The sequence below is a fragment of the Astatotilapia calliptera genome, chromosome 5, assembly GCF_900246225.1.
Source record: "Astatotilapia calliptera chromosome 5, fAstCal1.2, whole genome shotgun sequence".
NCBI classification, from domain to species: Eukaryota; Metazoa; Chordata; class Actinopteri; order Cichliformes; family Cichlidae; genus Astatotilapia; species Astatotilapia calliptera.
In genome coordinates this window covers 30,977,870-31,003,746 of record NC_039306.1, presented here as the reverse complement: position 1 = coordinate 31,003,746, position 25,877 = coordinate 30,977,870, and the positions used below count along the sequence as shown (strand labels likewise).

General features: G+C 41.3%; 1 protein-coding gene across 2 annotated transcripts; it reads right to left on the bottom strand.

Moving 5' to 3' along the window:
* Nucleotides 1-2,378: 2,378 nt before the first annotated feature.
* LOC113022938 (uncharacterized) lies at nucleotides 2,379-14,092 on the bottom strand. 2 transcript variants are annotated; one of them, XM_026168889.1, is made up of 12 exons: nucleotides 13,945-14,092; nucleotides 13,799-13,868; nucleotides 12,290-12,479; nucleotides 12,112-12,203; nucleotides 11,781-12,013; nucleotides 11,330-11,566; nucleotides 11,175-11,249; nucleotides 10,362-10,578; nucleotides 8,261-8,469; nucleotides 7,205-7,277; nucleotides 4,751-4,868; nucleotides 2,379-3,228 (listed from the first exon to the last, which is right to left on the bottom strand). In XM_026168889.1, exons 2-12 carry the CDS (start codon nucleotides 13,812-13,814, stop codon nucleotides 3,033-3,035), a joined length of 1,656 nt encoding a protein of 551 aa, XP_026024674.1. In that variant the 5' UTR covers nucleotides 13,815-13,868; nucleotides 13,945-14,092; the 3' UTR covers nucleotides 2,379-3,032. The 2 variants fall into 2 exon arrangements, with proteins under 2 accessions (XP_026024674.1, XP_026024673.1); XM_026168888.1 differs by having other exon boundaries at nucleotides 13,799-14,092.
* Nucleotides 14,093-25,877: the final 11,785 nt, after the last annotated feature.

Sequence of the window (25,877 nt, the reverse complement as noted above, 5' to 3'; positions counted from 1 at the left end):
CATTTATATAGCATTTCAAGTGTTAATAAGAACCACAAAATTTTAATTTTCACATGTATTTTGAATCAGAATTGCTGAATATTTTGACTGCAGTAAGCATTAGCACCTTCCATCATTTAATCAGTCCAATTAAATTGTTAGGGGTCATTAAGTTTAAAGTTTGCACAGCACTCCTAGCCTTTATAACGAGATAAATGTTGACTTTTTTTGTTGCACAGTCCTATCTCTGATAAAAGCATCAGGGGGGAGAACAACTCAATTTATAAGGGGTAACATTTCATCTTTGAACACTTCACTGAGTGGGTATGTAACAGGACGCTATAATCCATCAATAAAACTGTATTGATATTGTCGAATGTTAATATGTCATCCATAAACCCTTGGGCCCTCTTGTCACCAGGACACAGTCTGCTCAGCAACTCATACTGCCTCATGGTGTTGTTCAAGATCGACCCAGGTCTCCCACTGAACGGCTGCCGCTGTAAAATGTTGCATGCCGTGACAGAGCGGAGCATTAATCAAAGTTGATTTGAAGTGCGAGAGCGCAAGTGCCTTTTTTGTTGCTGGAGAAGTGTTTAGCACAACAGTGCTGTGTACAATGGGGTCCCACTCTTCAGTGTAATGGTACCAAAAGGAGGTCATAAATAATGGATTCAAGATCACTTACACCTCATGAAGCAGGCTATGGCATTCAAAGGGATCATGTTTTGCTGCTCAAATTATGGATTTAGCTCTTTTGGCTGCAATTGTAAAGGAAAACAAGACCTCTCCAAGAGGACTCTGAAACAGTTTAATGTGGTGCAAAACATGACGGAAAAACAACAGTTTATACACTGCCACTAAATGATGACAGAGACTGGCTGGAAAAAGCAGATTATTTTTGCTTTCTGGTGGGATGTTTTGATTTAAAATTCTCCTGGAATATGTCTCATCTTCAACTTTAGTTAACTTGAAAAAAAAAAACCAAGCTAAAACTTGAGATTTTTAAATTCAATCTTGCTTGTGTTAAGTAAAGATTTGCAGATGCAAACAGATACTGCACCTTCCAACCGTTTTGTTCTATCGCCTTTCCACTTCACGTAACTTGTAACAATTATCTGAATCTCTCAACAGCTGGACATGATTACATTTTTAATGCATTTGAAATGTAACCATCCACTATCACACCACATTTAATTAAAGATATATGAGTATTTATTCAGTTTTTCTTTGACTGTCACATTGAGCTGTTTGCATACTAGAATTGGAGAGGTCTTCTTGCAATAATCTGCCCACATACATGTAGCAGCTCGCTGTTATTATCTTTAGATGATAGCAAATAATGTGATAACCCCTTGTTGTAAGTTTTTGTCCTTGCATCAGTGCTGCACCTGACTCTATGCTGCCCCTCAGTGGCAAAACAGTGAAACAGTCCTACAAAGGACAAACTCGTGAACAAATTCTACAAAGTCTCACCTCCAGATGCTGAGCCAAAGTTTGATATTTCACCAGAAAATACGAGGATAAGAATCCCAATAATTTCCAATGTGCCAATGCAGCTGGAGATAAATACAGAAGAGAGAGGAGATGATCAGATCTCACTCCATATCTTAATGGGATCCTCTCACGAGCCATTCCGATTAATGACCAATCTCACAATTATGGAAATCAGAGATTGGTCACTAACAGTGAGAACTTGAAGTTGCTCACACAAACAGCAACAGTGTCACATTGCAGAGAGCACTAATTGGCCACTACTTTTCATGTAATTGCAGCAACCAGGGTCACCTCCTCTGCTAACCTCTCCTTTAAGTATTGTTTTTCAGCACACAAACAGTTAATGGAGCAATTAAGATGGTTCTCACAAGTACCACTTCTGGGGACCATTTGGCAAGAAAGAGGTAGAGAGAAGCGGACTGGTGACTGCTCGGTCCATCATGCTGGGTGCACGAGTCCTAGGCGAAATAGAGCGAGGTGCAAGACGTGCAAGAACACTCCCACACTGGTGTGACTGGTCACCGATGAAGCAAACATTGTGTAGGAGCAAATTTCTGGAGTTTTTAAGAATTCACAAAATATATCAGTTTACTGGTGCTGTCGGCAAAAACATCAAAACTACCTGTTATGCAGGTCTTCTTTGTCATACCAAACAGCGCACCAGGGCATGTGGCTTTGGGTGCCAGGGTGGTGGCAGCTGATCCTTTGGGTCTTTAAGGTAGCAGCCTCTGTGGATCAAGCTTGTTCCTATTTGCCTAATAGACAAATAGGTCAGGTCAGCGCCTTAGGAGTTTTTGTCACATTCTTGTCCCTGAACAATTTTTGCATTGTGGCACATCTATGGGGAAGAGCCAGTCGCGTTCAGGGACACCAGGATGCCGGCAAACACATGATCAATATTATTCATTTCACATGTCAGTGGTTTTAATATTGGGACTAATTGTTGTACACAGCACTCAACAGCAGCTAATGAGAGGGAAAAAAACAGTCACACACAGTCTTTCACTTTAACATGCAAGGATAACTTCCCCCAGTTCATTACAATACAAAACCTTTTTACTTTTTATTACCCATTTGTATTTTTGACAGCATTTATCTGTGTTTGTGTTGGAGCAGATACAATAAAGTGTTACAGTCACAGTCATCAGTATGTTTAAGCAGCATCCAGGGAATAAAACACTGTAACAAAAAAGAAACTGTGATAATTTGGTCTCAATTGAAAGTAACGCTTGGTACTTTCCTGCTAAAAGAATTGGTAATAAAAAAAATGTTTATAACTCTTTCCTGTATTTAACATTGTTGCTTTATTTTCCTTTCAGTAAAACATTTTCTGCTGTTGTACCACACCGGACATTGAACTAAGCCTACAGTCTGCACAGAGAAAAAAAACCCCAAACTCCCAAAACTGATCTCACCTGTCCAGAAACTGCAGTTTCATTTAAACTGATATTACTGTTCAAGTCTCAAAGGGACATAATATGAATGCCACCTATTTTTAATCCCTGGAGAATGAAGAAGAGGGGGGAGGAAAGTTTTCATCTCTTCATCTAACCCTTCTACCACAGACTTTGCCCACCTTCTATGACTAAGTTATGCCCTGTCATGTAGTCAGAGGCATCAGATGCCAAGTAGACCACTGCAGCTTGCAGGTCTGTCACTTGAGCCAGTCTACCAGCAGGAATATCTGACAGCCAGCGCTGCACCAGAGGCCTCAGACTCTCCGAGTGGATGAGAGGGGTGTCAACAATCCCCCTGAAAAGAGAAGCAGACAAAGTGAGAGAGCGAAAGAGGAGGGAAAAGCACACACACACAGACACACACAATGAAATCAGAAGACATCACAGTTCAGAGCCAGGAGTGACAGCGTTGTTTCAGAGCCACCACTTTGGTGACAAAAATAAACCCAATTATCCTTTGCAGAAAGGGCATGGCATGGCATCTCTGATGATATTTACTGTGGGACGGGTGGCACTTTAATGACTGGCACATCTCTGGAAGAGCCCATGGGTACGAGGGGACGTGTGGTATAATTTGCACATAGCCTTTGGTTAAATACTTATTATATTTCCCCATTGAAATGTGCTACTTTGATGCCGAGACAGTATTTAGGCGAAGTTTATCAGAAAACCGCTGCTTTTAGTTTGCTGGTTGCACACTGGCATCTAATAGCGCCGTGTCACAACAAATGCCATTCTCTCCACTCCTCTACAGTCAAATATCACAGAGCTTACATTTGAATAAATATGTCAACATGCCCGCCTGCGCCTAATACGAGACGACTTCTGACTTTCCCCACAATCGCTGTGACAGTGACTAAAAGCCATGAGGCCTGAATCATTGTTCGATGTATCCTGGTGCCTTGATATGGAATTCCAACATTTGGCTAAATTAGCACTTCCAAGGAGCGTGTGACACCTTGGTTAACATATTCCACCTCAATTATATTTCTCTTCAGCTGCCCTGTTATCTGGAACCTTTCCTGGCAATCAGAGGTACTGTTTTCCCTCAGCCAATTTTCTAGATAATGCAGCTTATCACCGCTGCGGCTAAAGTTGCCAATGGAATCAGGCTCCAGTCAACCTCGTGAGCGCTAATTGTGTCCCTTTTTTATGCATATTTACCGACTGTCACTTCAAAGAAATCAGCGGCCCATTGAGACACCCGGTTAGCGAGGGTGGGGGGGGAAGTGAATTGCTTCTTTGCAAATTAAAATTAGCAAACAAGCTGCCGATAAATAAAGCTGAGCGTGGCGCGTGTGTGAGGGCTTTGTTCTGGGGCTGTGACTGGGCCCGGCTCGCCCGGTGCCACCGGACGGATTTGCTCAGGGATGGCTGGGGCTAAGAGATGCTTCACTTAACACCCCCCCCCCCCCTCAACCACCACCCCTACCTCCCCTCCCGACACACATTCAAACAGCCCCCTTCCTGTGTTCTCCTCCTTTTTCTTCCTACTGCTCAGCTTCACAGACAAATAGATACAAACAAGGGCGCTATTGTTGCGCCGACACTTGGAGTGAGGTTGCAAATTTGATTCCCTAATTGAACAGAACAATTAGAGCAAGTGTTTGGTTGATTCATCCCTCAAGACGTCATCTAATTAAGCACTGATGCATTGTTTGAGGACTTAAATTAGTGCATCCCCCTCAAACGGGAGCTCTTCATATGAAAGCAAAACGGCGCTAATCACTGCCTCCTTTCGCAGCTTGCTATAATCAAAAGGTGGGCCGCTGTGTTTTGGAGGAAGACGAGGAAGGCCAAAAATAGGCAGTACTTACGGCGAGATGCAGTTGACGTGCACTCCTCTGTCGGCCCATTCAGTGCCCAGAGTCTGAGTCAGTTTGACCACACCGGCCTTGGATGTGTTGTATGAAAGCTGCTTCTGAGGATGGGGGACTGGACAGTGAAGGGTGGAAAGAAAATGAGTTACTGAAAAAAGTCACTGCTGTCCATTTCGGGAGGTGGCACGTGCCATTTAAGAAGGCAACAATTACAGCATCATTAATAGTGGTATGCACTTTTCACATTCTTATTAAAGCCTCTTGTTGTTTTATCATTTGCCTTAACTGAAGAGTTTCCTTCTTACAGCGGGCCAATAGCTTCTACGGTGCACATTCCAGTTCCTGTGGTTTCTTGTGCACACTACATAAAAGCTCTTCCATTAGCTGCTGGGGACTCTGTGGATGATGCTAGGTAAAATTAATTGCTTATAATGTCCAGTTATGCTCTGTCCTCAGCAACAAAGGGAGGGAGCCATTTGTTTGCCTTGACCATCACAGATGCTGCACACTGCATGGGATGCCGGGACAGGGGCTCATTTTCTCCTGGTTGATTAATCATCACAAGGAAGGCTCCAAGTTACATACAACTTTAGTAGTTAACCTCATCACCCGCCGATCTGACTGCCAAATGGCTTCAGTGTGAGACCGGGGATGATAAATACCAGCCAGCTGCGGAGAGGCAGAGAGTGGTCCTGAGGAGAAAAGGGCTGGAGCATCCTGCATGCAATTTAGGGATGTTGGAAAAAAGAAGACAAAGAGGAATAAAATTTGCAGTGTAGGGGTAAAAGCTGGGATGTGTTGAAGAAATAACAAGTAAAGGGTGGGACAGGAGGATGGTAGCCATGAGCAGGGTTCAGCAACGAGATTGCAGAGGAAGGTAAGGTTGGGTTGGGCTGGGCTGGATAAGGGTAGGCTGGGACCTCAGAGGAGCAGGCGAGGATGAGCCGAGCCCAGGGCTTACACGCAGATTGAAGGTGAAATCCGACTTATCAGGACAGGAAACACAGCTCAAAATGCCTAACAGCACTAATCCTTGCTCAAGACCTGATGATACGGCCGCAAAATACCATTCAGAAAATGCCTTCATCCTTTAAATAAACCTGCATTGATGTTTTTCGCCGTCTTAAAGAGCAGTAATCCCCAGAGAAGCGAAAAAGAAGTAGAAGGAGAGCATTTTCCAAAGCCCTCTTTAACATTCACCCTACTTATTGCCCGTTGCAAGTGGGAGAAAACATGCTCTTTATCAGGCACGCCTTTTAAATTTTGAATTCTTCTGAGCAGATAAGGAGTTCAAATGATGTACTCTTTTCCCAGCTGCTGTTGTTATGTCCATTTCTATGCAGGGCAGATCTGCAGGTATGAGTGCGAGAGTCACAAATCCCTCAAGTAAGGTCAAAACCAAAAAAGAAAAGAAAAAAAAAAAAATCAAGATAGATATTTCCTGTCCGGGTGTCTTTGAGCTGCTGGCCGTCATTCAGAAAAAAATAGTTGTTGATGTTCAGAGAGTGTCTGTGTGTGTGTGTCGAGGGGGTGTTTGCAGGCCCACGAGCACATTCCATTCAGCAGATGGACAAAAAGCTGTCATTGTGCATTTTAATTGGACATTTACGGCTGCTTTTTGGTCGTCCACTTGGCTAGAACAGGTCCCATCTGATTACACATTATGACAATATTATAACAGATGTCCAGACCAATAAAGTAAATTCCTGAAGGACTGAGCGTAATGCGAGTAATTGATCATTTTCTTTATGCCGGCCTCTATTTACCAGCATGTTCCTGTTTTACAGATTGCCCCTGCAGTCGGGACTGGGGTCCATATGGCACGGCGCTTTACTGGCGATTTGACTATACTGCTGATGAAGTGTTGCAGTTCCTCTGGAGAAACCTGTTGGAGGAGGAACATTACACCGGTGCAGCGAATTACAAGGCTTTTACTAGGCTCCCACTAAACTCTAAAAGTGTCTTCCGCTGTTCAAACAAGGCCGTTGGCACAGGCTGGGGTTTTGCCGCGGCACAGGAACCCTCCCCTCCCAAGTTGGACCTCAGGTTGCCTTCCACATCCTCCAGACAGCTCCGCGGAGAGGGGATGTTTATTATGATGCAAAAATGCCTCGGCGAGATGCAATCACAACACTGCTACTGTATGCAGGGGTGGATGCATCTCTATAGAACTGTTTAACTGGGCTAAAAGTTGCCTAATCCTGTTTTAAAAGTGAAGGCTCACCTTAAGTTTCTCATAAACGAAGAAAACTGCTAAAAAAAAGACTTTGTTTGAAGATGAAAATCTAATGCGATGTGCACTCACCCACATAGCTGTACAGCACAAATGTATTTAACTCTCCCTTCCTCCCCCTCCTTCACTCTGCCCAACTCTCCACGCCAAATGGAGAGATTAAAAGCAGACATGGAGGGGCTCCAGAGAGAAAGTGGGGAAATAGAATCATCACTCACCTATTAGACTGGCCATGGAAGCTGTGTTGATAATCTTGCCGTACCCTTGCTTCAACATCACTCGACCTGCTGCCTAAGGCAAGGATTCGGAGGGGCGAGAGACACGTTAAACACCTTATTATTAAGGCCCTGATATGCCATGCCCAAAGCTGAGCACAGATCAACACAAAAACATGCAGTTTATCGTCGGAGACGGGAAAACGTTTGGTGTGGATTTGAAAGCGGCACAAAAAAAAGGGTGGGCGTGGGGGGGGGTTGTAGGTTGTACATATAGATGTCTCGCAGCAACTCGATAATTTAGGACTAAATTTAGTTTCTACAAAGGAGCTCAAGCTGGTTGGACCATTAATTAGGTCACAGTCTTAACTAGTTTGGACAGAAATAGAGTGCTGAAGGAATACGTCACCGAGAATCTGTTTGGCTCTTTTTTACTCATATTTAACTGGGAATAATTTGTAAATATATTAAACTGATGGATGCATTTTTCATTTTAACAGAAAATAACATTTCAGCTATGGGGTGTTTGCATGAACTGTACTCGTTGTGTGTGCAGAATCAGGATTTTTTCCTTCTTAAGCTTCGAAAACAGCAAGAAAACATGACCCGTCACAAAAGGACAGATAATGTGATTTATGTATGTCAAGTCTTCAGCTGCTATAGAGGCAGCTCTGTTTTAGATTTGCTTCAGTAAACATGTTCATTCAAACACTTTCCTATTAGTGAATCTGACTGATCAATAAGTGCACGATTCATTTTGAATTTGTCTCTGTTTATAGATTAGTTTTTAATTTGTAATGGAAATAAACCAACTCTATAAAATTAGTGCAGTGAGATGAGCGAAAGCTACAGTGGTTAAGTACATTTTCTGGCAGTTCTGGTAAACATAAAACCCGTGTGTATGCTACAAAACGTCTTCCTACCCAGTGTTTATCAAAGCAGAGGTGTATGTGAGTGAATCTCTTACAAAACTAATTAGGACCAAATCACTTGGAAAAATACTTGATAATATTTACTGCTATTGCACTACCCTCGCACAGGATGGGAGGTGACACACACCTGACAGCACATGAAGGTCCCCCTGAGGTTCACATTAAAGGTTTTGTCCCACTCCTCTAGACTGGTGTCTTCGCTGGCTGAGTTCATGTTGATGCCAGCATTGTTACAACCAATGTGGATCACTCCCCATTTGGAAACGATGGCGTCGATCATCCTCTGGACGTCATCTGACTTGCTGATGTCAGCTGTTATCGAAATGGCATTGATACCTGTTTGAAAGTAACACAGGGGTGTACTGTGAGAAAATTCGGCATTTTAGATTCTTTGACACAAAAAGTAATGCCCTAAGTAATGTGGATATAGTGAGATCACGTTTGATCAAACATTTTATCCTTTAGTATGCTGCCATCTGCTGGTCAAGACACAAACTAATGACAAAATTCACAATGTGAAACTCATTTTGAATGAATAAACGCAGGGCATGCTTGTTTTCTCACAAATAAAGCCCGGTTTGAAGCGTGCTATTCAACAGTGATGCTGTCATAGCAGATTTTCCAGTTTAAGGCCAGCTTCACCACTTTGAGGCCAACATATTGTTGTGACTCTTACAGGTTTTCATTTTAATTTCTGGCTGTCATCGATGTCTTTGAACTTATTGCTCTGCACCGCAAGCAATCTTAAGACATCTGCAGTATTTCGGCTATTGCAGCGAACAAAAGCAGGGAGACTCCAGGCTGTTCAGCATCACATTCCTTTGGACTTCTTTAACAATTGAGTCACAGCAGGGTGAACAGTCCGAAAAAAAAGGAGCAAGTTATGTTAAATCAGGGTTGTAATGTAGTTCTTCTTATTAACTTTAAGGAAAGTTTTAAGGAAAGGAACAACTTAAGAACAACAACCATAACAACAATCAAGTGAGTAAAGAAAGGAAAGTAACCAGTAACTTTTTTTCCTTAATTACTGATTACAGAATAAAACTGAACCACACTGTTTTAGGAGTTGTGGATTAAAGCCATCCTAGTAAGTGGACTTCATTCCATATTTAGTGGCGACTCTATCCCTAAATTCTGTCCCAGATATAAATTTTGTTGACCTTGAAGTTACGTGAGTGACGTCCATTCAATGAAACAAACACAAATGGAGAATGTAAAATCACAAGTGCGGGGGGGAGATGATGAAATTAACTTAATGTATACAAAATATATATATATATATATATATATATATATATACAATATATACAGAAATTCAAAGAATTTAGATTTGTAATAAAAGTATTTTCAGAAACCTGTACATGTTAATAATCACTGTCTATGTAACAATGTTCGTGTAAAGTCTCACATTGATTGGCTCACCAGTTAAGAAGGAGACATACAGACATATGCCATGATCCTTACAGTATGAACACTGACCATTCAGTCCTAGCCTATATAACAACCATAGCTTCATAATGATTACAGAACATCAGACTACTTGTTCTTATTGCTTAAAAATGCAGAATTATCATATAGAAATAAAAAACCTGAAGTTGTGCGCTATTTGAACACGTTGCCTGCCTGCAGCACTAAAGGACTCCGTGAGAGACGTCTGTCTCGCCCTAGCAGCACCTCTCCTCCCCTTCAATTTGCCTCAACATAAGCTCATCATATTCTGTGACATGATTTACTCTGAGGTGTTTGACGAGGTTAGTGATGTTGCCACAACACCTCACTGTCTGCCACAGTTATCGCAAACTGCGTCTCGGCTGTTTGTGGAGGTAAAATACGTCCACACATGACTCCAGTTACGCTCAGCCATTGTTGTGAGTGTGCACGTCAAGGGGCTGCGACACATTCATACAGCCATATTTCGCACATGACTATGAAAGGCGGAAGAGGAAGTAGTTCTGCTGTGTTCCAGTTAATGGTAAACTACATATTTACCCCAAATTACTAAAATATTGATATTTTAATTTGAGAATCAATTCTAGAACATAAATAACTGGTATCGGAGGAATCGGTATGTCAATATCGATCCGCACACCACTACTTCACAGGGCCAACCTGCAGTACCTTAATAGCCCACCAGGAGGCTGCAGACCACTTTGGGAATCCATTCTCTAAACTAGGATGGGCTGTGAAAAAAAGGGCATTCAAGTCAGTCCTTGTATGTTTTTTGTTACCTTTAAGGAAGAGCTCCTCAACGACTGTCTCAGCTTTTGCTCCATCCAGGTCTACCACAGCCACCTTTGCACCAGCTTCACCCAGAGCGTGAGCGAATGCTCGGCCTATGCCTTGTCCAGCGCCTGTCACATAGGCCACCTTACCGTCAAGACGCATTCGATCCAGGATGAAACGCCCTGTGACCCCACGGAAAACCTCATCATCTGTAATTTTACACTAATGAACGAGAATAAACAGGCAGATGTGATCAGTAAGTATGATGATGCCTGGAGAAACTCGTCACATCAATCATTACATGCTGTAAATAAAACGTAGTCAGAACTACAAAGTGGTAATCCATAAATCAATAGGATTTTGCAGGGAAGCCACAGATAGAATCAATAATGGCACAGTGAAAGAAGGAGTACAAGTAAGCAGATACAAATCAACATAGAAAAGCTCCTGCTAACAAGTGCTAACAGGTATATTTTAAAATAGGATTTAACTTTTCACCGTATGAAAAAACCTCAACACAGACCTTTTAGATCATCTGTAAGTAAAATTAACCACACTGAATAAGTGCCCCAAACATTTTATTTCATTCATTCATTTGTGTCATGATGAGGGAGATGAATTGTTTATATGGTAAACTCTTTCTTTTGATGGGGTCATGAAAAGAATTAAATCACTACTTGGTAGGTGAGATAAACTTGGATCCCGCTTATCCCTGAGTTGTGAGGTGTTTATATCTAGCATTTAATGTTATAGTATTGCTGATACTGTGAATAGTGAAGGCACGTATATCAGCTGTGACTGAGGGAGGTTAACAGTACCTGATGCCGAAAGCACTCAGCAGCCGGAGGTACCCGACGGATAAGAGTGAGGCCGTCTCTTAAAGGGACTATGACCTTTCAAACAAGGAGGCATTATTAGAATAAAGGTTAACCAACAAACAACTGACTGCAACACGAAAACATCTGAAACTCACCTGCTCTACTCGGGGGTCATTAGACACAAACTGGTTGAACTCGCGAAGGGCCAGTCCATTGCTATCTGTGGTTTCATTAAGATAAACCCTGGCTTTGAACAGCGAGTTATCGATACATATGACCCCTCGCAATCTGAGCATGTTGTTGTCCATGATAAATTTGTAGTAGTTGATGTAGTTGTTTTTGTCTGCATCGATGAAAACCATGTCGAACTGTTCACCGGCGGTGGCTAATTCCTGGAACAGAGACAACGTTATTACAAAACTGACCCCATGACCCACAGTTTGTTCACTTATTGACAAAAAGGGTCAGCGTTAGCCTTGGACTGTTCTGATTATGGAACGCATGTGACACGCAGTGAAGGCTAAGTGTTACCTAAATGTATTTTTAGTTTGCAAAACAGTTCATTGGACCTTCAAAAGGATCCAAAGTTGATCGATTTTTATTCACCTTTAGTGTCTCCATGGCATTTCCAGTCTTGACGTTAATCTTTTTACCATGTGGAGACTTATCAAAAATGGGCTGAGCAAACTCTTTAAGGTATGGCTCCAACTCGCAGGCCACTAAGCACCCGTCCTCTGGTAGGGCTTCAGCCATCGACAGAGCTCCATAGCCAGTGAACATCCCGATCTCTAGGACCCTTTTTGCTTGACTCATGTGGATCAGCATCTTCAGCGTTTGACCTGCCAAAAACAGATCACAGATCATGTTATCACAATATGACTAAACCAGTAAAAAAGAAAATGGTATAGTGTAAGCAGCACATGTATGAAAGTCCCACCTTCAACGTGTCCAGTGATACATTCCTTGGGAAGCTTGAACATAGTCTTGCCCTCCTTGTGCACTTGATCCCAGTCATGAGAAAAAGTCTTTCTACAATGGAGTGTAATCGAATATGTTAATGCTTATTTCACACAGCAAATGCTTGCTGTGCTTTATGATTATAAGTGAGGACTTACTTAAAAAGTTCTGCAAGCTGTTCACTTTCCTGTGTGGTCATTTTCTCCAGGTAGTCATCCAGCCCACTGGCGATGTCCAGAGCCTTCTGCAAGTGGCTTGTCAACTCTTCTGGAACATTCCCACAGGATGCAGCTATGTCCTGGGCTTTAGTTAAAAGGTCCACAATGACTTCCACTGGGGTGTCAGGAACTGGGGAGGATGTCATATGTAATGTTACTTAATGATGTCTCCATTCTAGTTTTATTGTCATTTCCTGCTCCAGTAAAATGATGCATCTCAGAAACTCTGAGTCGATGTTTAATATCAAGTAAATTATTCAGCTGGTTTTAAGAATATCAGAAAATTGAGGTAATGACTAATATACATTATTCATGCATTATCCTTACAGAAACGTTTTTTTCACTTTCAGCATTTTGTGTTAGAAAAATAATAAATATAACTAAAGAAAAATCAGATAGATCAGAAATACTTTATTGATCTCCAAAAATCTGCAAATTATAGAAAGCATTATATTGTGTATACTTACTGCACAGTAAAGTCAATAAATTGAATAGTTTTTAGTGCTAAGTCACAGTTTCTTGCCTATAATGAGTCAGCTGATATCTGCACTCATCAGCCACTTTGGTAAGAACACGTGTTCAACTGCTTATTAATGCAGATATCTAATGAGCCAATTATAGGGCAGCACCTCAGTGCATTAGGGCATGTAGACATGGTCAAGATGATGAAGAACATTTGAATGGGGAAGAAAGGTGAACATGGCATGGTTGCTGATTCCAGACGGGCTGATTTGAGTATCTTAAAAACTGCAGATCTGCTGGGATTTTCTCATACAGCCAACTGTGGGGTTCACAGACAAGGCGCAGGAAAATAGAACACATCTGGTGAGCAGCAGTTCTCTGAGAGAAAATCTCTTGTTAATGTCAGAGGTTAGATGAGAATGACCAGACTGCTCAAAGTGGACACTAACTCAAACAACCACTTGTTTACAACTAACTAAGGCATGCAGAAGAGCATCTCTGAGTGGGATGCGCTGTAACGCCCCACAATAATCTTAATAAAGTGTCGCCTAAGTGTCAAAAGAACTACCTGAATTATTCAAATTATTAAAAAGTTTTAACAGGGACCTCCCAATAAAAGTAAGCAGTTTACTTAAACCTAAAGCACTCTACTCGAAATAAGTACTTTCACTTTTATACTTTAATACTGCACGTGTTAATATTTCAGGAAAATATTCCACCTTTTATTCAACTGCCTTATGCACATAAAGTTAACATAACGTTGAGAATTAAAATTGTGCATATGACACCAGCACACTAACGCATTATAGCGTAGTTTAATACACAAGTAATACAAATATGCACCGTTTATAGAACTGTCCTGCCACATATACGTTGTTCACGTGTCTGTGTTAATATATCTTTTAAAATCGAAAAACTTACAGTACCGTTAAGAATTGAGATATCGATTTATCAGAACGGGAGTAAAAAAAATGGCAATAGTCTTACCTTTTTCGGTTGACATGCTTCCGTTTTATGGGCGTGACGCTTTTACCGAGTAGAGGACGCTAATCTGTACCTGCGGAGGTAACTGAAGTTTCAGTTATATCACCAAAACTAGCTAATTGTTAGGTAAGGCGGAGAGACTGGCTTACACAACAACGACTCTTCATTATTCAACTGGTTCTGGCACGTGACAGCGGCTCCTGCCTGCCTCCGACCAGTGTCTGAACGCTGGTTATCAAACAGCTTTCCCAGCTCAGGGTGTCGCTCTTTCTGAGAAGAAGCTGGGTAGTGAGTGGGTGGGTGGAAAAGGGGGAGGGGGGGGGGGGGCGTCAGTGAGCCAGTTTGTGGGAGGGCCTGAAATGTCTGAAGTTCCTGAAATGATTTTGGCTATTTACGGCTGACTGCGATCCAAGAAGAGAGCAAAACTCCAACCAGTACCATTAGCCACACGTGTGTGTGAGATATAGATAAATAAATAGATACTTGATCCCGCAAGGGAAATTACTTCATTACAGCTGCAGCAAAAAGAATACTAATTGTGTAATCTACAATAGAAAAAGCATTGTAAAAAGTACCACAGGACCATACTGAATGCCTTATTATGTGGAATTCTATATGGAAGCGTTATAAAATAAGCTAATACCATACAATACTAAGTTTAAAGCACTTTAAAACAGCTACATCAGATACAGAAAAGTGAATAAATACATTGAAAACTATTTTTTTAAAAAGTTGATACAAAAACAACATTAAATGCAGCTATACCACAATGAAAACAAACAGTCACAATGTTATAAAAACAAATAAGATCAATGTTTCGTACTGGGTCGAATGCAAGGGAGTTTAAGTTTGCTTTTAAGTGTTGGTGATTGTCTAATGTGCAGATAAAGCAGATATAGTGAAAAAAGCAATGTCCCTAAAACTTAAGTAACTCTACACTTAAGAGTACCTATGTTAGCTTACACTAATGCAGAAAGTGGTTTTGAAACACATCCATGATTTTTTTTCCCGTGGTTTAGCCTGAGGTAAACCAGGTGCTGTGTTTCTGAGAACTGTCTGCAGTTTGTCAGATCATCACCTGGGGCGGGTGTGGCACCTTTGAAATGCAATTAAAAAGCCTCACTAGTTTTTTTTTTCGCTCTAGATTTGCTCCGTTAGCTCAGACATGAGAAATATTTAAGCCGTTTGAAAAATAAAAGATGAGTTGTCAAGATCAGCCTTTACACAAAGTCTTTTACACGTTTCAACCACTTGACACAAGTGATGATATAAGGCCGACATATGTTCCTCTTCTAGGTTTCGTAATGTTCCACTCTGTTACAGCAGCAGTGCAAATAATGCTTATATGTTTATAATGTTTAAAAGGAAAGAAGCTGTATTGATAAAGTTTATCTTCAAGGATCTGCACACAGCCTTTTGTTGGAGCAGTTTGACTACAAGTGCAACAAGTTAAGCCCTGGTGAAGTGAGTTTAGGTTAAGTGCAGTGTAAATGTTGGGGGCCAACTGTGAACACACATTCTGCCTTTCATTAGCTGGCTTGTAAAAAATGTAAAACCCTAGTCAGAGATAAGGCATATAAAGATTTTCTTTTTGCATATTTGCCACACATGTTACAGATCATCAAACGACTTTTAATAATAGACAAAAAATAACATGATTAAATACTAAAGTTTTATTTATTAAGGGGGAAAAAGCTATCCAAACCTACCTGACTCTGTGTGAAAGAGCACCCTGTAATCAACCATTAGTGATACCTGGCGCAGAGTCTTGCACATTGCTGTGGAATGGTGTGTTTAAGGTCACGCCAAAGCATCTCAATTTGAATTTAGACCTCATTGCATGAACTGAATCTCCTTCAGGACTTTCTGGTAGAGAGCAGAATTAATGGCTCCGTCAATTACAGCAAGTTGATAAAGTCCTGAAGCTGCAAATCAGCCCCAGACCACTTTTTCCGAATAGTTTTGTCATCAGGATGCTTTTAAGATGTATTTATATTTGGTTATAAGCTTTTGCTAATACTCTTGTACAATGCTGAAATTGCAAGTATACATCCGTAGATTATAAAAGTGATCAGGCTTTTTTATCGTCAACAATCAGTGAAACTGATGGGGGGGTTTTCTAATCTGGTGACAAACGAAGGCGATTTCTACATATCCTTTACTAGACAATACAGCAGTAACCTGTAGTGTTTAAATCTATGCACTGTAACTGTATGCAGATGTAAATAAAGTTGCGCTTTGCATTTAGCTACCACAACAGAACAGGAGCAAATATAAATGCAAAGAGCAAAGTGGCATGTAATAATTTGAAACGAAACTTTTAAAACAGCTCAAAATATCATCAAACAAAGTGTTCGTGTGCAGTTTGTTACACAGTGTATCTGTGAGCTAAATGTACAGTTGCTGTAGTTCCCACTAAGTGGAAAAAATGTTATTGTGTGGCCCCCGACAGAAGGAGAAAGATATAAGATGGGTACAGGACAGAAGAGGAAGAAGTGAGATCATCTTCAAAGGTAAGGACTGCTCAGCAAGAGGAATAAAATAATCTGTAAACGTAAATCCTACTTATAACATTCTAAGTCATTTCAAACCTTTTAAACCAGATATCAGATCGATTCATGATGTATTGCCAAATTATGTTTTTGTGAAGGGTTTTGCGAAACAAACAGAAGTACACGGATGTCGTGTTGTTCAAAGGTTGCATGAAAATGCTATACAAAGCAGTTTAGTACACTTCATTGACCATGAACACGCCAGTGTCATTTTAGGTCAATGTTCATGGTCAGTGTTCAGTTACATTAAGGGTAGCAGACATTAATGTATCTTTAAAGTGATGATTTAGAATTTATTTACTCACAAAGGCACTTTTTCATACTAACTTTATAGTGTCCATGAGTTGGAAATCAGCTATATAGCTTATGTAACATCTTATATGCTGATATGTTGAAGTTAGTTGGCTAAATACATAAAGAGCAGGAAACCTCAAAGCAGCAGCAGCAGCACAGGTCAGCTGATCAGAGCCAGGGAAAATCTTGCAGAACTCCCTCCTGCTTCATCTCCCACGTGCCAAATTACAATTTAAACCCTTAGTATACCCTTCTCCTCCTGACTAAGTCACGTGTTCGGCATATATTGGTGAAAAAAGGGCCACCTCCATCACACAGAAAACTCTGATTTTAAGCTCAACAGCTAATTAACACCTATTAATCTCCCTGAGCAATAATTTTGTTTTGCCCATGTTCTAAAGTGTCCTACCTTTCCATTTGTTTCCTCTTACTTCATCTTTCTGTTATCTGCGGGGATCCACTCATTTCACAGTTACTTCCTGTTGTTTTTGGATGTTAGTTATTTTCTTACTCTCACGAGTGCATTTTCCTTTCTCTATTATTTCTCGCCCTGGTGTGTATTTAGTCTGTGTCAGGGCTGGACTGGGACAAAAAATCAGCCCGGGCATTTTGACTAGAGACCGGCCCACCAGGTATTATAGGAAAAACCATAAAGCCTTTGAATGAAAACAAACGTCGTTGTGACAGTGATGTACACTGTCTTGTTGGTACATATGTATCAATCTAATAAACTTAAACCTACACCATCCTCCCTATTCTGGTATTCTAAACAGTACTTAGCCGAAACCCAAAGACTGCTTGGTTGAGTTAACTTCCTGAACTATCTACAACATATGGTGGAAACCTGAAATTAAGACAGAAAAGACTAGAGGTGAGACATGACCATTACTGAATATTAAAAATAATAAATGACAGATTTAGTGATATTTTCATAAACTATTTATTTACCACATCAATAAACAGCATGGCAGGGCAAAATATTTTTTCTAACATGGCAACCTTTTAAAAGTGAAAGGAGACAGAAAGACAGGTGAGAAAGAATAAAAATTTAACTGACTTTTTGATGGCATTTTACACAAAGTACTAGTACAGTATCTAGAAAATGTGGGAAAATACTGGCATCTGAAGAAATTATGTCGGGACCCTGAAAAAAACTTACTATGTACAATAATGGATTTCTATACATTTTACATCAGATGAAAACTTTGGTTGTAAGATTCGGATAATTATTTGTTAAAAGCTAGAAATTTTAAATGAGAATAAGAAAGAAAAGTATTTTGTTTGTGCCCCCCTTTCCCTGTTAATGCCCTACATGCCCCCCTGGCAAAACTTTGCTAGACCCGCCCCTGCACAGTTACCAGCTGTCAGCTACATAGAAAAGGATCCTGGTGTAAGTTGTCTCTCAGAAACAGTTCATGGCTTTCCTTCAACCCATTCATGTCACCTGAAAGCTAAACCTGTTTCTCCATCACCTGTTCAGCTCTGATGATTCAGTAAGGACATCTCCTGGTTTCATCTTCATGTTTCCCTCTCACCAGATAACCAAACCGATCTCATGACCAGCAGCTTTTACAGCTCCAACAAACATCAGCTGATACTAGAAAGTAATATTAAATAAATTCTAACAACAGCTGATCAAGTTTAAAGGCGCTTCTGCTGTTTAACGCGACCTCCGCTAGTTTCCTCTTTCTGGCGCAAAGCGGGAGATAAACAAGCAAGAGAGACGGGACTTGTGGCAGAAACGCAGATCAGCTGATCACTGATCAGTTTCATGATTGAAGTAACAGCAGGAGAGGGAGGGGGGAGAATGAGAGAAGAAGAGGCAGCTGACAGCGTAAAGACACAGAATAACTCCAGCTTTGTGCCTTTTTTTATTGTAGCTGAAGTACGGGACAAATCGCGTTTATTTTCAGCTCAATGTGAAACGCGTAATATTAACTCTGAATACCAGAGGATTCCGTTTTTTATGGCACGGTTGGCAACTCTACTAACTAACCATATGAATAAAATAAAGTTCACCAGTAACATCATAGCACCCACCCAACTGTATAGAAACTCCGTCATGCTAGCTAGTACACAGTACGAGTTATTGTAACTGACTGTAGCACAACGTTAGCACAACGAAAATAAACTACACCTAAACTTGGTTTGACCCAGATAGACTGCAGGTCATAACTTCTTACCTGAAGCTCATTTCACCTGACAGTCGGACTGGCGGCCGCCTTGGGTCTCTCCACCTCCGCCACCCCTTTCCCCCATCCACCTGCTGGCCTCCACCACTTGCTAATTTTACTGAATCTGTGAAAGCTCCACCATAGCCACTACCAAACAATCGAGTTATTTTTACACGTCTGCCAGCATCTGTCCAATCCGCCACCTTTCACTGTTTACACGGTTACGAAAAAAAGACAACAACAACAAAACATTGGCCCATTTAAAACGAAAAATTACCATCGGCCCACTGGCAAATGCCCGGTATGCCCGATGGCCAGTTCAGCTATGGTCTGTGTCTGTTCCCTCATCGCCCCTTTTGCTTTATTTGGTTAGTTCACTGCCTTTTTCTGCATGCTCTTCTTGTTCAGCTCATATTGTCACAAGATATTTTAGTACCTACTTTGAGTCTCACCTTGAGTCCACCTCGGAGCTTTGTAACCAATGCCAAAGAAAGAAAATTACCATGTCAAGTGAAACCATTTCAATTCTGCAAAATGAACTATATCTATTTAACCTCCTAGGACCTGGCGTCCACATATGTGGACATCACATTTTGGGTTATTTAGACCAAAATACTCAATTTTGCTCTACATGGGCCTGATATCCACTTACGAGGACATTATACTGCTACTGTTCTATCAAAACTTTAAACAAATATCCTCATATGTGGCTCTTATTTTTCTTAAAAACAAAAATAAGGTTAAAAAAAATCTGGTAATTCTTTGTTTTTACGTTCATCAGGCCCCAATATGCCCAAATATCAAAGACAAATTAAAAATGCATGTCGTGGAAGAGTTCGGGTCTTAGGCACTGCAAAAACCCACTTCCTTAATACTAGATAAATACACTTATTTTTGGTGAAGATTTGCTTAAAACAAGTGAAATTATCTGCCAGTGGGGTAGGTTTTTTTTCTTACTAAGATTTCTTGAAATAAGAACAATATCTAGATTTAAATAAAGCTAAAAAATAAGACTTTTACACTTATTCCAGGTAACAAATCAGAACAATTGAAACTTAAAATAAGATTTAACCACTTATAGGCAACAAATAAGATTTTTTTTTTTTTTTTTTGTGACACATTACTTGGTATCGGATCGGAAAGAAAATCAGTGGTATCGCACATCACTACTGCTCCCTCATGTCCTTCACTCCGATTCAAACAGTGAGATAATGGACAGAGCCACTTGAGGGCAGCCAGGGGGGAGGTAGTGTTACACATTTTCGTCTGTGTAAAGCTTGTAAAACGTGAACATAACATGCATAATGAACTGGCATTAGAAAAACAAATTTTAACAAATAACCCATCAATTACTATGACTGTTGTAGTCGTCTTTACAATTGCATTACTACACAAGTTAAATGCAGACTTGGTATAAACCACCCCTTCAAACTTGGTATTGACCTCTACTATTCTGCCCGCCAAGAACTTCTTTCAGGTCTTTTTCCCAAACAAGATGGCCTGTTGGAGGTGTGGGATTTGTTTTGTTTTTGTTGCCTTAGCATTAAAGTCTCTTTTGAGACATATTATTACAATTCATAGCCGTAGTCCAGACTTTCGTGTGATATGTGGGATTGATGGTTTTACGGAGGAATACAGGAACCTAACCTAGTGCTAATACATTATAGACTATGTGCACATTAGCATATGCTACTTCCGGTGCGGAAACTCCTGTGGGGAGCTTTGTTTCCGGTGTCCTATTTGCGCCCTGTTTACGGTCCAAAACAAGTTAAGCAAATGAATGAATCAAGCGGCGATTTACATTTGGGCATTTACCCAATATATCTGTAAATGATGTTCATCGACTTGTCGATATTTTTTCCCCCGCGCCTCAGAGCAAAACAGAAAATGGATTCAAATGTTATATTTCTCAGTATCTGTAAACAGCGGTCTCTCGTTTATCGCGGGTGTTATGTTCTAAAAATAACCAGCGATAGGTGAAATCAAGTAGCCAAATTTATTTTTTGACGGTGCAAAAGTTTCGTGGACATTGTGGACATACAGTACTGCACTTCAGAGTCACACTGCCAGCGATGGATGCAGCGATTCTGTACTGTACAGGAGAGACGTCACGGAGGAGATCGTCTGCAGCGATCAGGACGCAGGACACAATGTGATGTAAAAAAAAAGCATGCAAACTTGCACTAAAAAAATCAGCGAAACAGCGAGGTGAAAGGTGAACCGCGTTATAGCGAGGGACCACTGTAATTTTGAAGGTAAGTCACAACATACCCTTCGTAAATACTAATGTATAGAAACCGTTACCAGTAATCATTCATTTTTTGTGTGGCTTTTTTCACGGTTTGTTAACATGCTGTGTAGGTGTGTGCTTGACTAGCTGATCTCGACATAATGGGGGAAACATCTGGTTGGACTATTCTTCACCTGTAGTTTGAATGCTGAACATTTGCCTGTTTAAATCATAAGACCAGTCACTATACAGAGATGTGCTTCTGAATGTGGACGATGTGTCTTCTGATTCTGTAATGCAGTTCTGCTTGTGTTGAGTGATGTAAACAACTGATCGATTTAAACTCTTTAAACGTCAAAATTGATCATTAGATTTTTTATGACACAACAGTGGTGAGTGTTCCCACCTTCTCCTCTTTGTAACTTAACGCAATCTTTCCGTTTTCGAGTTTTGGATATGATTTTGGAGTATATGTTCGCAGTAGCGATTGACGGCAAAGTAAAGCTACCGGAAATGTACAACCCCACATGCGGTCTCAAACCAGAAAGTTAGCATTTTCTCGTGCACAGGGTCTATTTAACTTTTTAATATGAACTAGACTATGGAACACCAAAGTGTTAAAATGTGTCATTTAATTTTTATTTTACATTGTATATTTTCTATAATATTTTATTAAATATTTATTTCACTACGATTTTTTTTTTTTGTAATAATAGAGACACTTTAATTTTAAGCACCTGTTTAAGCAGCAGCCAATGAGCGTTCAGGTCCCACCCACTGACCCTGATTGCCTGAATAAGAAATTCAGTTGTTAAATGACCTTCTGAAATAAATACACCAATTTGAAAAACCCATTATGAAACAAAAACAGACTTTGGGAAAAAGAGATTTTGGAATATAAACTCAATGAATTTAATAAAATGTCTCAAAAAATGCTCTATAATTCATAAAAAAAATTTAATGTTACTTCAGCTTCAAGTGACAACAGACTAAAACAATCCTCTGGACAAATGCTTATATTGATCAAGATTTTGCCCTTCTTATCCCTTTATCCAGTTTATTTTGGATTTGATTGAAATTGTTAAAATACTTTTTGCCCCAGTTGTGTCTTTACAAACTGAGTCCAAACTAAAAAAAAATGATAGAAGATTACATGCTGCATCTTCCCTCTCAGATTATTGCCCTGGGACCTGTAATACGTCATACGTGTATGAAATTCGAGTCTAAACACAGTGTTTTTTAAACAATGGTCAGCCAAATTAAACTTTAAGAATGTGTGCAAGTCTCTTGTAAACCACAATCAGCTGCTGGAGTGTTGTCAAAGTGAAGCAGGAAACGAGCATCCGATATTTGTAAATGAGAAATGACTAGGTCCTGTTTCAGAGGTTGCTAATATGGAGCATTTGCAATCAAATGTTGTGGATTTTTTGGTGATTGAAGATGCTATACATCATGCCGTTAGAGTAAAGTGGCTTATTTTACATGGTAACAAATACATCTGTGACAGGTTTCAGAAATAAATATACCTTCCAATGATTGACTTTCTTATTTCAAGGAAAAAGGTGAATGTTTCTTATTTTGAGATAATTTTTTGTTTTACACTCTATCTAAAAGCTATCTTTGCTAGAAATAAATGTAAAATGGTTCATTTTTAGATTTACAGACTAAATAAGAAAAAAAGTAATATATACTTGAAACAAGTCTGATCATCTAACACATGAGACTGGAAACTAGCTTGTAATGTTCAAAACAAGATGGACAGGATAATCTGGCTAAATTTAAGACAATAAATCTTGTTAAGCTACAAGAAATATGCAGTGGGAGGTTAATAGCAATAAATAGTCTGGATTTAAAAGTCTGTTTCTTAAACAAATGTTATTCTATGGGCATAAAGTCACATATTACAACACAGAGCCCTGTCAGTCCTGTCAACAGACTAGAAACAGATCTCAACAGATCTCATTGCTAAACTTCTACTGTTGTCTTTCATACCTTGCAAGTTGCCCTGGGGCTGTGAAACTCTATGAACTCAAAGTCCATGGAACCTGTTTTGTAAAATGGCTTGGTTAGACAGTTACAAAATATGACATTTTAAAGAAAAAATAACCCATCAGCATTTCTCTCTGCGATTAATCTTCCTGGACATAAAGCCAGGATTCTGGAGCTGTATTTACTGGAGCTAAAGCCTATCTATTACTGTACCAGAGAATAAAGATGCAACAAGTTAAGGCTGAATTTGTTTTACAACATCTGTATAGCTTCAGTAACACTCATAAAAGATGTGTTGGTAGATACTGATAAAGTCTTCAACAGGTAGAGAAGAGTTCAGCAAAAGAAGTTTCTCATGGAAAGTTCAATGTGAGGATGCCTCGGGCATTTCGTAAAAGATTGAATTTGGCCTGCAGGTCTCAGTGCCTGCTTTAAAACTGATTTGTAAAGGAAACACTGAAGGAATTTAAAGGCCGGTCAGATAAAAGCAATAGACAAGTTAGAGGAAAAAAATGTAAGCCTCTCCAATGACCTTTCACCAGTTCCCAGAATCCAGCTGAGCACCTGAGCTCCAAACACACAAATGAAAGAGCGCAGAAGCTGTTCTGCCCAACATTTCACTTAATGCTGCTTTGTCCTTTATTTGTAATCCGTCTATTATTCTAGGGTCTATACCAGGGGTGTCGAACTCCAGGCCTCAAGGGCCGGTGTCCTGCAGGTTTTAGGTCTAACCCTGGGTCAACACACCTGAATCAAATGATCAGTTCATTACCAGGCTTCTGGAGAACTTCAAGACATGTTGAAGAGGTAATTTAGTCATTTAAATCAGCTGTGTTGGATCAAGGACACATCTAAAACCTACAGGATACCGGCCCTCGAGGCCTGGAGTTCGACACCAGTGGTTTATACCTTTTAATATTAAGTAACTTGAGGCAACTGTTGTTGTGATCTGTTGCTATATAAAGGAAGGGTTCCAACACAAGGACGAGGGGACAGAAATGTTTAAAAAAACCCAAACATTTTTAACAGGTTTTAACAAAAACTTTGCTTTATAAATATGGGGCAGTCTGGGCCAGAGGTCAGCAATCTGCGGCTTGCCACATTTCTTTAGTCGCATGCAGCTTGCGAGCCATGGGTTAGAATTAGAGTTAACAGTAACCCTATTAATACATTTACTACATGTGTTCATTTATCCTCTTCCGTTTATATCTGCCACCCTTCCCCATCACCTGCGTGTCCTGCTCTTTATCTCTTCTTATCTGGTAGGAGGAGCTATAATGGCTCTTTTTCATGTTGTGGTTTGCCAACATCGGATCTGGGCAGTGACCTACCAGACCTTCATGTAGAAAAACTGAGACGTGCTGCTGTAATTGCATTTCTTTACGTAATATTAAGATATGTCAAGGATTGAATGTGTAAATAAAGTAAAAAGTAAAAAGTAAAAGTAACCCTTGCTACCCAGACCCAGGTAGTGTTACCCTTTTCCCTGGGGTGGGGAGAAGCAGTCCGCCCCGTCTCCGCAGCAGCAGGGAGACCCCACATTCCAGACCCCAGTCGGATGGCCAACTCCTCCTCCTAGCCCCTCCCCCGCTCCAGCAGGCCGCAGAGAAGGGGGTGTGTGAAGACTCCAAACCTCCCTCCGCCCGCTCATATGTAGTGTTGATGCATGTGTGTTCTAAGGTGCATTTAAAACCCAGGAGGGCATGGAGCTACCTGACAGAGAGCGGCAGGTAAGCGCATAGCCCCTCCTGATAGCCCTCAATGTCTACATGTATTTAATATTGAGAGGTGGGCAACGATGCCAGGGGTGAGGTTGTACACCCTGATGGTCTTTTGGATACCGTGTAGCGTGCCCACCCCCAAGATCCTATATGTATGTGTAATGAGAGTGTGAGTAATGTGAATGTCTAAGTTGTGGGATAAAATTGAGGCACAGGCAGCCAAAAGGGGACAGAGGGGGGGGTAGCCTCCCTTGCACCCTGGTGACACACCTTTACCCCAAGGCCCTGCATGTGTGGGTGATTGTGGTGGAGCGGGAAAAGGGAGGCAGCTGGAGATGGGGAGGGAAGGAAGGGAGGGGCAAGTGACCCCTCCCTGGGGCCAGCTCCCCCGCTGACCCCAGTAGGCACCCCCATACTCCGCAACCCGCCAGGGAAAGGGGGTCCAGGCCCCTCCAGACCGGGGCCTAGTTCGGCATCGCCACCTGGCCCCACAGAGCCCGGGACAGCCCACCCGACCCCACCACAGAGAAAACTGCACCCACCCCGTCATCCACTCATCTTCCAGACTACACAAGACAATAGACGCTCAGGCTGAGATCTTCCTCTACCTCTCCTCCTGTATCTCCCCCTCCTGCAGAGTGAGTTCCTGAAGAGAGGAGACCTCCTGCAAGATGTGACAATCTCCCCCACTAGTTGAAGAGCCCCCCAGGTGGCTCGATGAACCGGCGGAACCCTACGCCAGGGCTGGGCCCCCCATACACCCACCCGCCCACAACCCCGGCAACACACCAACCGGGACCCAAGCCACCGAGGCCCAGCCAGGGCCCCAGCCCAGAGACGGAGCGACCCCAGAACCTCACGCCCGTCCCGGACCCACCCAGGGGCAGCCAGGCTACCAGGTCAGTAACCCACGTCCGTCAGCACAGACCCTCCCCTAGCCCCGCTGCACGCAGCCACAAGGAAACCGTCACCTAAGAGCCAACAGAGCTCTTAATAGGCCATGACCGCTACCCCGGGTTGAGCCCCCCAAGGAAGATGCTCCTGGGGAACCCCCTGACGCCCTAAGCTTGTCCCTACCCCCACACCAATCACATCAGCAAAGATGGGACCAAACTATAACCC

Coding starts and splice junctions, on each gene's coding strand:
- LOC113022938 (XM_026168888.1), bottom strand. Junction 12,014..12,111: donor TATCACTGGACACGTTGAAG/GTGGGACTTTCA, acceptor TGTTTTTGGCAG/GTCAAACGCTGAAGATGCTG. Junction 10,579..11,174: donor CTGAGTGCTTTCGGCATCAG/GTACTGTTAACC, acceptor CTCGTTCATTAG/TGTAAAATTACAGATGATGA.